Source organism: Myotis davidii, unplaced genomic scaffold (genome assembly GCF_000327345.1).
Source record: "Myotis davidii unplaced genomic scaffold, ASM32734v1 scaffold221, whole genome shotgun sequence".
NCBI classification, from domain to species: domain Eukaryota; kingdom Metazoa; phylum Chordata; class Mammalia; order Chiroptera; family Vespertilionidae; genus Myotis; species Myotis davidii.
The window spans coordinates 6,829,446-6,842,358 of NW_006293349.1; the positions used below are offsets into that span (position 1 = coordinate 6,829,446).

The 12,913-nt window shown below is 48.2% G+C and overlaps 1 protein-coding gene across 1 annotated transcript in view; it reads right to left on the reverse strand.

Moving 5' to 3' along the window:
* HECW2 (HECT, C2 and WW domain containing E3 ubiquitin protein ligase 2) overlaps positions 1–12,913 on the reverse strand; it is a 182,944-nt gene that overhangs the window by 119,912 nt on the left and 50,119 nt on the right. The window contains 2 exon segments of the mRNA XM_015566100.1: positions 3,308–3,402; positions 9,518–9,625. Coding sequence (XP_015421586.1) covers positions 3,308–3,402; positions 9,518–9,625 — 203 coding nt within the window.

The following is a 12,913-nucleotide window of genomic DNA, read 5'->3' on the forward strand; positions in this document are numbered from 1 at the left end:
CGGCGGGGCAACAGCAAACCAGCCAAGCTACTGACGGCTGGTCACTACCACGTCCTGCTTTCACCACACACAACCCTGGACTGTGGAGTGGTGAGCAGCAAGGGAGTACAGTCTGCAGCTGAGACAGCCAGACCCGATAGGTCATGGCCTCCCCTCAAATGGACCCCATGGCCCTGGGTGCTGTACCACCCCCAAAGACCGATGACCCTTCCTGCTAAGGGAGACTCACCCAAAGTGAGTTAAAGAAGGCTGAAAAGATTCAAATTCTTTTAAAAATAAACTTTACATGGGTTTTCTGAAAACCTACTTAAAATATTATAAGATATTACAGAAACAAAAAAATTTGCCCTTAGATTCTCATTTTTAAAATGTGATTCACTGTCCGGCAAAAGGTTAATGTGAAACAATGTTCACAGAATTCACAGATAGACACTGTCCTTTCCTACCGTGGCGGCAAAACGCTCATCTGAAAGAATACCCAGAGCATTCGATGTCACCACCGATGACCACAAAGCCAGGGAAGAGCAGGCATTCCCTCTAGCTACGAGGGCATCGGCGGTAATAAACACGTCTGCCCTCGCTGTTTGCAGAAAGGTTTTTAAATAAACTCACTCCCGAGATTCATTCCAGGAAAAGCCAGAAGCAACACTGTCAGCCCAGTGCAGAAACAATACATGGCCGTGAGTGACGGTGCCTTTGCCTGTCCCTGAGGCCAAAGGATTTCCTGTTCCAAGCGTCTGAGATACACATCGCTGTGTGCTCTAAGGAATGACAGTGACGTCAAAGCCCCAGCGGCAGAGAGGGCACAGCGGTTTGTATCCTGGACTCATCGCAGGAGGATGTGTGAGAAAGGAGCAGATTAGGGTGGCAGCTCGTTTCCTTCCCCAGGGAGTCTCCCAGTGACTTCTTCCAGGACTGTTCTAAGTGGGCCTTGTGACTGTCGATGCAGCTTATCCGTCTCAATAACTAAACACAGGCCACATGCCGTGCCCCGGGCGGCCGTCACGCTGTGACACAGACACAGCCCTCACCCTCACAACGAGGCGCCCACGTGGCACAGCCTCTCATTCTGGATACAGACCCGGCCATCTCAAGCCTGGTCGGGAAACGATGGGCCGCCAATCCTATGAGTCACCCTCGGAACCACAATATTCTATTCTGATCGCAAGCGCTGTATCGACGAAGCTTTTAAGGTGCTCTACACGCTGTCTGAAGCAAATTAATTATCTCCAAACGGGCCACAGGATTGACAGAATAATCTCAATGCAAAGATCAATGGAATGAGATCAATGTTCACCCGGCAGTGAACTCCCGCTGCCTTCAATGATAGCTGATTGTTGAAACTGCTCAAGTCTAAAAAAAATAAATAAAAACTCTGAGTTCAGAAAAATCGTGTTTGGAAGCGATTGCCTAATTTCACACACAGTTAATTTTTCAAAGGGTTTTATTACAAACGGCACCACACTTCTGGCTTTGCAATTCTTCTCTTTAGAATATTAATTAAAGCGTGTGCCCGTGCTGACTATGTGACAGGGCAGATGCTGTAGTCAACAACTGTTATTCTCCTATGGGCTTCCAAGTCTTATATAGTACATGTGGGTTATTCTTTCCTATTCTATACCATGTGTCCTATGTGAGCTCAGTACTTAGATATTGCAGATTTTGCACATACTGTTCCCTCGACCTAAAATGCTCTTCCCTACCTCTCTCCACCTACGTGGCTCCTACTCATCCTTCAGACTGTCCTGCAAACACGCCTCCCTCAGGAAGCCCTCCAACACCTTCCTGATCAGGATAAATCCTACAGTACGTGCTCTTATAGCCCCGTCTTACTCCCGCTCACTGTCATTAGACTCAAATAACTATAATGTAACTTAATTGATGTCTCTCCTCCCCCACGAGACCGGTGAAAACAAACACTGTGTTTTGCTGATAATTTCATCCTGGTGGTGAGTGCGATGCCTGACATTAGCTGGCACCCAGTGAGTATTTGCTCGCATGAGTGGAGAAAGGGAAGGACGGGCTGATACGGCGTTGGTGGGCCTGCACAATTGCAAATTGCCATCGGCAGAGATTACTTTCTGAATCTCAAGGAGTCATCCTGGCCACGTGCCTATTTCCCAAAGTGCGTGCATCTATACATTCACACACACACACACACACACACACACACACACACGTCATGAAGATTCGATATTATGGGAGTCAGTATTTTTCTTCTATACTTCCATGACCTGAATGTTATGAACGAGGGATATAAGTGTAATGATTTACATCTCTTACACTCTCGGAATTCCCGTAAACCCGTGGTCGGCAAACTGCGGCTCGCGAGCCACATGCGGCTCTTTGGCCCCTTGAATGTCGCTCTTCCACAAAATACCATGTGCAGGAGCACGTACAGTGCGATTGAAACTTCGTGGCCCATGCGCAGAAGTCGGTTTTCGGCCTGGGAGAGTCTACTTTGAAGAAGTGCTGTTGATATTTGACTCTGTTGACTAATGAGTTTGCCGACCACTGCCCTAAACTATCTAAGTCCAATCGCCCTTGTGCAATGGAGTGCACCTTGTGAGGCGGTGAGACCCTAAGGTTAGTGGACGGAGTGAAAAATCATAACATTGAGAAAAGGAATCCCCCGGGAAGTACCGGGTTAGAAATGGACACACTTTCCCTTCAAGGGTCCACAAAACCAATGATGTCCTCCAAATCTAAGTTAAATATCTCTTTCTTCCACTGAGGGCCTGGGGAAGAGGCTGGCCTCACTGACTGGCCAGGTCGTACAAAACTACGTTTTGTGTCTGGAGGCACCGGACCCCAGCTCTGCCGGAGAGAGACTCAGCACTGAGGCCTCCTGGGAAAAGCACATGCTTGATCCCCACCTCACACTCCCTTTGGGATGAAAGCTCACTGAGCAGCAGGCAGAATCACACACGTTAAATCATGACTGTTCTCCCTTCTACACACTGAGCTCCTGTAAATGAAATGCATGTGAAGATGTAATGTTACCATTTCCTACCGACCCCAATGGAGTCTGAAACCCCTTCCACAGTGGAGCACTCGCTAATCTGCTTCATGGAGAGCTGACGACACAGAGCTGATATAAATCCAATCCTGGTTTCCCACTGGTTAGAATGATGGATGCAGGTAAGCCAGCCTGCGCGTGATTCCCTTTAATAAAGCGGAGCCCCCGCCCCCCATGCCCTGTGTTTCCTTCTCATTGTTCCCCATCATCTGCCAGAGCTGCAGGTGCAGAAATAGAAAGCAAGGCCCCAGGGACCACCCACCCCAGGAAGCAGCAAGCAGGACTCACCATCACAGCAGGGTTCCTCACGGTGATGCAGGGGGTGGTGGCGCGCAAGGCTCCGCTGATGCCGTGGTAGTACTTAAAGCAGATCTTTATCTCCGCTGCGGGTGGATTGGAGAAAAACGGTCATTCACACATGGAACAGTCATTCAAACACGGAACAGCCAGCTGAGGCCATTCCCACACGGCCTCTCAGAAAGCCCTCCTCTGAGTCTTTGAATGGTCCCTCCTTTTCCAAGCAGAGGCAACGGACGGGTTATGCCACCTCGCACTTGATCACAGATGCTCCTCCGGGATTTTGTATGAACACCCTCAAACGTATTAGAAGATAACGCGCCAACGTGCCGCAAAGTAAACCGTGTGGAGATGAGGCTGAGGCTAGCTGCCCTGCGTGGAGGTGTCTCTCTGGTCTCGGGGCCCCTTCACCTCACACCCACTTTGGGAGGCAGAAATGCCTGTTCCCAGGCTGCCGATGGAGTGTGATGTGCTGAAGGTCAAGCAGGAAATGACAGGGTCAGGACTCAAACTGACCTTAGGTATCAAAGCCTTCATCCTGAACCTCTACAATGCAGACAGGCTGCAGCTGTCCATGGACACAGAAAGCAGGTTAACACGTATGAGAAAATACTGTCTCAGACTATGCAGTGCTAGGGCCTGGGAACATGCATTATTTTAAATTTCCAAGTGATCTAAATGCAGCTACCAGACAGGGATCAAATTTAGTAACCACTGGTACAGACACTACTGGCACGTGGACAGATGCAGATGTATGTGGAGATCTATATCCACAGGTTATGTGTGTGTTCATATCTATTACACATGTATGTCGCATATATGTATTTCATATGTGTAAAATCTGAACTCGATAAAGAGCAATACAAACGTCTGTTACTGACTTTGGAAAGTAACAATGTCAAAGATCGTGAAGTCAGAACGCGTCACAGGTAGATGGCACCGGCACTGGGATGTTTCCGTGCACAGTGCGCCTGAGTCACGGAAGTGTCACCGCAAGATGCCTCGCTCCCCAGGTGTCATCCGATACAGGCAGGGATGCTGATGGGCAGCCCCAGGGCCAGGCCTGCCTACAGGAGCGGCCTCCGCTACTGAGTCCCCTGGACCACTAAAGGGGGAGCCACTGGACGTATTTCCCAAGGAAGTCCACCTCCCACGGACCCTCCCGGCCGCACCCGGTGACCTCCACGGAGTATCTGGTTCACTTGTTTTAAGGGAAAAAATACAACAAATAAAGAAAAATCCTCTCTTAGGAATTTAAATTATTGCACGTTTTCCATCCATGATGAAATGCAAAAAGAACAGTCTCGTCATGAGGTAAAATACAGAGTCTTCCCATCACAAACATGAGTCACTGGTGACTGGAAGCGCAGCGCGCACTGCCGAGCAGAGGACTGTCACCCCGCACCCATCACAAACAGGCCCGCCCCACGCCGGGCAGGGCGAGCGGATCCGGGGAAGGCATCTGGTCTAGCGGGTGACGGAGTGTGGAGGTGGCAGCCACAGGCCTGACGAAGCCCAGGAGACAGACACTGGCAGGGAGGACGGTGGGAGAAGGCTGGAGGCAGAGACCAGCGAGGACACGCGGGATCAGGAAGGCTCACAGGACACACTGGTTGGGACGGAAACCTGCGGATGGGAAACCTAACGGACGAGCAGGCTGGGAGCGAGGAGTGGCCGAGGCAGGAATGATGAGCTGCGGGCTTTGAGGACCCACCGGCGGGGGCGTCCCAGCTTCATCCGCACCGGCCCTCCCAGAACACGCCAGGCGTGAACACCCACACCGGGCTCTGAGTGTGGCTGCATTGTAACAGCTGCACAGACCTGAGCAAACTTCCTCCCACCTGCTTTCTCCCAAGACCAACAGGATGCATTCGGCAAGAACACGGCTCAGCACAATGGACAGGCCGTCAAAGCCGGGCAGCTCGGTGTGGGCGTGAGCCTTGGGTTCTGCGGGCAGGAGCGCATCAGCGTCCCCCTCTGACGCTGGAGACCGGGTCCGAACCCGCCTGCAGCAGGACCTCCGTGACCAAGTCAACGGGGAGGGAGCGAGCAGCTCGCTTCCCAATACGGAGACGTGCATTTGTAGAAGACCTTCCCCGAACTCTCCAGTCAGGGTGCCATCTCCTCCACACAGTCAGCGAGGGAACACACTCCAAGACAAAACAAGTGACTGCTCATTTTTTAAAAATATTTTTTTATTGATTTCAGAGAGGAAGGGAGAGGGAGAGAGACCTACAAACATCAATGATGAGAGAGAAGCATTGATCAGCTGCCTTCTGCACGCCCTCCACTGGGGATCAAGCCTGCAACCTGGGCCTGTGCCCTGACCCGGAATCTAACTGTGACCTCCTGATTCATAGGTCAACGCTCAACCACTGAGCCACACCGGCTGGGCTGCTCATTTTTGTCTGTAGGATAGTGGTAGCCAGGCCAACTTTGCCAGCTGACCCATTTTAGGTGCTATTTTATTCCTTGCTATAACCCAAATCTCTAACCCCAGTGATACACTACAGTAGTGATGGCGAACCTATGACACGCGAACTCATTTTTTTGGTTGATTTTTCTTTGTTAAATGGCATTTAAATATATAAAATAAATATCAAAAATATAAATCTTTGTTTTACTCTGGTTGCAAAGATCAAAAAAATTTCTATATGTGACCCGGCAGCAGAATTAAGTTAGGGTTTTTCAAAATGCTGACACGCCGAGCTCAAAAGGTTCGCCATCACTGCACTGGAGTCTCAGTGACCTCTAAGATGAATTTACTCTGAATTGAACAAAACAGATTCCGTGGATGGACATGATCACCCCAAACAGGGCAGAGCCAACAGCTTCCCAGGGCTTCCTGGGTGGGGCCAAGCACAGGATGACGCAGATCCCCTGTCACAAAAGCAAACGCACAGCAGGTCCCCAGAGAGAAAAACACAGAACAGCTGTTGGCACCTGGACTCAAACCAGCCAGGTCCCGGAGCAGGACGCCAGGAAAGATGCCTGTCCCGAAAATACGGGAATGTTCCATGCAGGTGAGAGCTGTCCCGTCCAAATATTATTCAGTGCTTTCGGTCACTCAAGATTAAAATACAGCCCCTCTGAGTTAGAGAGAAATTAGCATGTTGACCAACGTCCTTGAACATTTTCGTTATGAGAAGAGTAACTGGAAAGAAAACTCACAAGGGTGGAAAGGGCTGTTGGGGCCCGGCCTTCTGTTTGAGCTACATTTTTAACCTCTCACTGCAAGAGGAAAACAAAAAGCTATTCCTGCGAGAAACAGATGCAAGGACGGGGAAAGCCAATGCAGGTGCAATGACCGAGCATCAGAACAGGGAGAAGCCCACGGCTCACAGGGCCAGCCTGCTCACAGGCAGGGGAGACAGGGGATCTGGACTAGGGAGCAAGGAATGATCCATCTACCCAAGAATGGCTTCTGCACATATAGGTGGACAAATAGACAGGAGGAAGGCAGGAGAGAAAGCAGGTCTGAATGAATGAATGAATGAATGATCATCCTATATAATAAAAGACTAATATGCAAATTGTCCTCTCGACCAAGAGTTCAACCGGGCGTTTGACCAGGGGGCGGTGCCAGCCAGCCAATGGCCCGCAGCCCTTCCCCCTCCCCCAGGCCTGCCCCGCCTTATCGGCCCGATCAGGTCAGGCCGGCTGGATCCCACCTGTGCATGAATTCATGCACCGGACCTCTAGTAGTCTATAAAAGACTATAGAAACAGACATTATGGCATGTCTGAGCCAAGACAAGTTTTGAAACCTCTTACATTTCAAAACTCAAGAACGCACACCGCCCAGATGAGCAACCCAGTTTCTGCGAGCATCAGCTCATTTGAGGAATATTTGACAGTCGGATGACAAGTGCAGAGGGAAGCAATCCTCCTCGCCAATGCCTAGCAACGTCTTCTACCCCAAATTAAACCAGTCTTTGTCCTTCAAATTCATTCAGGCAGGTCACGTAATAATATGCCCTACCTCCTGCCTCCTGCCTCCTGCCTCCTGCAGGGGTTTATCAAGACAAACGGAAGCCATCTTTATATTCAGAAATAGCTCAGTGCTCAAATCTAGGTTTTTCCCATGAATTTAGGTCAATTTTTGGAGAATTTTACTTTGACTGGACTTCTGATGAGCTAAAGATAAAAATTTTCTGTCTGAAGATAAAAAGCAAATGTTTTTTGGTGTCGTTAAGTTTTCAAGATCAAAGATTAAAAATATAAAAACTGTCTAACATACTCAGCCACCCCCTGATTTAAAAAAAAAAAGTTTCATAATCTCACCAGAGGATATGTTTTTCTTGATTTTTTAGAGAGAGAAAAGGGGGGAGGGGAGAGAGAGAGAGAGATTAAGTACTAGCAGGAGGGGGTAAAGAAAAACCTTCTCAGAGAGAGGTTTACTAGCCCCTCATCAGCCAGGACATCCCGAACCTCTACCACTTTCAAAGGGAGAAAGAAAGTCAGTCACAAAAACTGAGACAGTCTGTACATGGGCGGTGGTTGTTGTTCACACATACTGTTCCAAGTGACAGCAGCACGTGATACTGACTTCTTCCCGGGGTTCCGAGTTACTCACCTCGGAACACCCCACAGTATGAATCTGCACGCGCCACCCGGGGTGATCACTCCCGCAGCCTTCTGCACTTGGGAGCCAACACGAAGGTTGCCTCACCTTGTCCCCTGACGTTCAGTTGGTGATATTTCTCAGCCAGGTCAGCCTCTCAAACCCTGGGACCCTCTCAAAAGAGGAATCACCCTGAGAGGAAGCTTGCTCGTTCCCATTCCCTTTCCCCCCATAGCCTTTTATCATTTATTTTTCCGATCACTTAGGTAGCAATGCCAGCTGGGCCATGGTTGGAAAGTAAAGTAGAAAAAGGCAGGAAAAAGCACCCATAACCTCACCCCCCAGAAACAGCCTCTCACATTTTGGCAAACATATCCTGCGGGCTTTCCCCATCCACCATGACTTCAGCTGGGGCTGTGCCGTATGTATCTGCCTTTGCCCTCTCACCATTTTCCCTGAAAATTATATCCCACTTGAGATTTAAAGAGAGAATCTAGCCAGAAATTGAACTGAAAAGAAGGCATTGCATAGGAGTCAGAAATAGGATTAGAGGAAGCTCTAGAATGCTGACCCCCCAGTGAAAATGTGGAAGAAATAATCTGATGGCAATTCAAATAATGGCTGCTAATCTTCCAAAACAACTTGTTATACTGCAGGAGTTTCATGTGCGTTAATCATGTGCCTACATCAAGTTGCTACTCAATCAAACCTTACTTTATATTTTAAGGTGTAGTAAGAACCCCCCCCCTGTATAGCAACCCCGCACTCTCTTGGATTAAACACCCTGTGTATGGAAAATGTAATTGTTATACAGAGATAAATAACTGGGAAAGTGTTTAGAGCCAATTTTGTCTACAGTAAGGAAAAATTCTGTATGTGTAGACATTAACCTGGACCAACCAGTAAATCATTTGCTTACAGTAGTATCTAGCTACTCCACAAAAATGTACTTACTATGTTTTCAATAATATTAGTGGGAAGTATAGATACTCCGCTTCATCCAAAATAAAAAGGAATGACATATTTCTGTGAATCGTGTGCTATGTAAAAACATCTGCATGTTCAAATGAATATAACATCAGATAACTGGGGCATGGTTGAATTATCGGCAGGCAATTTTCGATTCCTAGTAAAGAGACCTCTACAGCAGTAAATAGACCTCTATAGCAGTCCCAGACTATCTTACCCACACTTGTAAAAACCTGGACCCAAATGCAAAAGTTATTCTGACACTGGGAAAAATAATAGCAGAGTTAGCAAATAAAAATTTTAAATTAAGTTAAACTCTTAAATTTAAATCTTGAACTGTTTTTCCTGCTCTCTAAAATTAGTAATAATTAAATATGAATTACAAATGTAGTTGCAAGGTATATAAAAATGTGTGAAGTATTAAAATAGCCACACGTGATTTATAAATCATATGTTCATACAATACACACACACTTTTCAAAATATGTGAACATTCTCTAATGAGCTTTTTCTAAAATAATACATTTTCCAGTTTGGAGTTCTATGGTATAAGTGTATGTAAATCAGAGCAAAAAACATTTTAAATAGCACTCAGAAAAGACCCCACAGATTCCTGCATATGTAGACGATGTCGCATAAACAACATCTATTTCACACTTGGTTACTTACGTTCCATGAAATAGGGCCCGGGCTCAATCCTCCACACAATCTGCCCTTTCTGTGTCCCAGTCACACCCCTGTTTTTAGAATCCCAGAAGTTGGCTGGAGAATTCTCATCTGAAAAAAAACAAAGGAACACTTTTCAGCTTCATCACAACCTCTTTGTCCTTCCTCAGCTCAAAGACCAATACAAGTTCTAAGATAAAGATGAATGGGAAATATCAATGAACACTATCATGAATGACGACACCCAGCAGATTGTTACGCTGACTTTCTACACTTGCATCTTATGGGGACTTGGGGAGGGTGCAGGTGGAAAGACGGTGGCATCTCTGGGCTTGGCCAGGTCGGTCAGTGTGGCCAACAACAAGACTAAAGAGAGCGAAGGGCACAGCAGAGCCTGGGGGCCGAGCTGATGTGTAGGAAAGGGGCTGAGCCCCATCAGTAGAATCTTTATGGAAGGAGGGAAGAGCAGAGCAGGGAGAATATAACAAGACTCCACGTGGGGGACAAAAAGGGACGTTAAGCTATAAAACGGAGTCAGACACACTCCAGGCTTGCCACGGACAGCGTCCTGGCACCAGGTCTGCTAGCAACACCTTTCACCAGTCGCCAAAGGCAGGAGACCTCGAGCCGATGGAAGAAGAAGAAAGAGGCAGCATCTGACCTCCAAAGGGAAGAGGACAGAAAGAAAGAACCAGGGAACAGGGCTGAGCGTGGCATTTTCCAAGCTGTCTGACCTCATGACACAGAAAACGGTCATATTTGTAGGCACACTGGGGTTGATGGAAGAGGCACTCACAACTTCAGATGACGGGCGGGGACACTCTGGTGGCCCAGGCTCCGCCCCCACCCTGAGCGCTGAGGAATGCATATCCTATATAACAAAGAGCTAATATGCTAATTAGAGCGAACAACAGAACAACCGTCCAGGATACCTTCCAGACAACCGTCCAGATGACCTTACGAAGCTGGGGCTGCGAGGGGCTGCAAGAGAGGGCCGAGCCCCTTGCACAAATTCCGTGCATCGGGCCTCCAGTTCTATATAACTTGCTCACATCCCACTGTTTGAAGCTCTGTCCTAGAGCCTACCAGAGGAAATGAGCTGAAAACGCGAAAAGGAGGCCCTTCAGAGGTTTAGAGGTGCACATGAATGTGTACAGTAACACTGGCTCTTCCCATCCAATGTACCTCACTTGTTTTTGGTTTTTTTAAAATATATTTTTATTGATTTCAGAGAGGAAGGAAGGGGAAGAGACACAGAAACATCAATGATGAGAGACAATCATTGATCAACTGCCTCTTGCACCCGCCTACTGGGGATCAAGCCTGCAACCTGGGCATATGCCCTGACCAGGAATCAAACCATGACCTCCTGGTTCATATGTCAATGCTCAACCACTGAGCCACACCGGCTAGGCCAAATGCACCTCATTTGTTTCCCCAAATCCCTTTTCCAGGAGGAAAGATTAGTGGTGCACTTTAACCGAGAGCAGGGGTCAACCAGACAGGGTGAAGCAAGAGCTCCACTAAAAAATGGAAAGAGGAAAGATCCCAAGCCCAGGGGGATATCCCAGAGGAGAAAGCTCTCTTCTTTTCTTTAATTCTCACCTGAGGATATGTTTTTATTAATTGTTAGGGAGAGAGAGACACACACAGACACAGATAGATGCAAGAGAGAAACATCGACTGGTTGCCTCTCGTACATGCCCCAACTGGTGATCAAACCCACAACCTTTTGGTGCACGAGACGATGCTCCAACTGACTGGGCCACCCGGCCAGGGCAAAACCTCTCTTCTTTGGAGCGTAAAAGAAACAAAAAGCGAGGCTGGGATCACCCAGCTTTGAGAGACTTCCGCCTGCCGTTGTCCTGGGAGCCCAGCGGCTTCATCATATTGACAAGCCACAGAATTCGGGGAGGGTGGTCCTTTCATGGGGTTGGCATTCAGAACATTAGAAGTCAAAGATTCTTTCCGTGAAAGTCCAAGGAGCAGCCACTGCCCTTCATAGGAATGGAAAGGCATAACCATTCAGGGCATCACCTCCACACACCAACAAACACAAGGACCCGACGCCGTCCATCACGGGAATGCAACCACAGCCCTGATCTTTCTAAGGCATGCAGGCAGCCGCCTAAAACTGGACATGAGGAATGTCCTGGGGCTCCTCAGAGCAGGTGCTGCTCCTTGCCCATCCGCTGAGCTTCTTCCATGCCCACGGAGCCCCACCTTTGTCCAAGGCAACAACGTGCCCAGTTACACCTGCTTCTCTCTCCAAATCCCTCATAGCAGAGGGTGGCATGTGGTCTCGCTCCAGCCGGTGAGATGTGCATGGAAGCCTCCTGGGTAGGACTCTGGGAAAGCTATTATTGTTCTAATGAATAAAAAGACAGGAATCTGAATGCTAGCAAGCACCCCAACCAGGTGGTTCCGACACAGGTACGACACACACCTGGGAACATTCTGCACCCAGAGATTTCCAGGGGAATTGGGCAATTACAGCAAAGCTCTGGACAGTGGACATCTCTTTGGCAATTGTCCCTTTCATCCGTTAGCTTATTCCTTCCTTCCTTCCCTCAGTGCAAAGGCATTTGCCGAGTGCCTATACCAGTGGTTCTCAACCTTCTGGCCCTTTAAATACAGTTCCTCATGTTATGACCCCACCATAAAATTATTTTCGTTGCTACTTCATCACTGTCATGTTGCTACTGTTATGAATCGTCATGTAAATATCTGATATGCAGGATGGTCTTAGGCGACCCCTGTGAAAGGGTCAGTCGACCGCCAAAGGGGTCGCGACCCACAGGTTGAGAACCGCTGGCCTAGACGGCGGTCAGGAACACCCATTTCCTGCCATAAGGAGGTGATAGTGCAGAAGAAGATTGGCACAGGAGGTACAGGCCATGTGAAGAGCAGCAGGGTAGAGGCGTGCCTACTTCAGGACGCACTAAAGGGGACGGAGGAGGAATGGCCGGTGCTCCCGGGGACCATGCACAGTTCACATGGCTCTGGATCCATCAAATGGGAAGTGTCTTTGGGAGACACATATGGAGTATCCTCTGGGAGAACCACACACGTAAGCCAGTCATTAAGTTGTCCTCTATTCCTTTGCTTCTCTGTTCCCTAAGACATTGTTTTACCTCACAGGGTTCTTTTTTGGGGAGTTAGAGGGGGTACATGGATGGTCATCGGAAGCAGCAAGCAAGTGGCCATACTTAGAGCTGAACTCAGCAGTGACAGTTCCCCAGGACATAACGCCCTTCAGCTGTGGAGACGTAGGGTTTGTTCTATTATCCTATAATGGGATTGTAAACAGTTATTAGTTTAAAAACCTAACTGAATTCTTTTTTTAAGTGCCACAAAAGCTAACATAATGTAAGCATAAAGTCTTTTTATGTTTTTTTT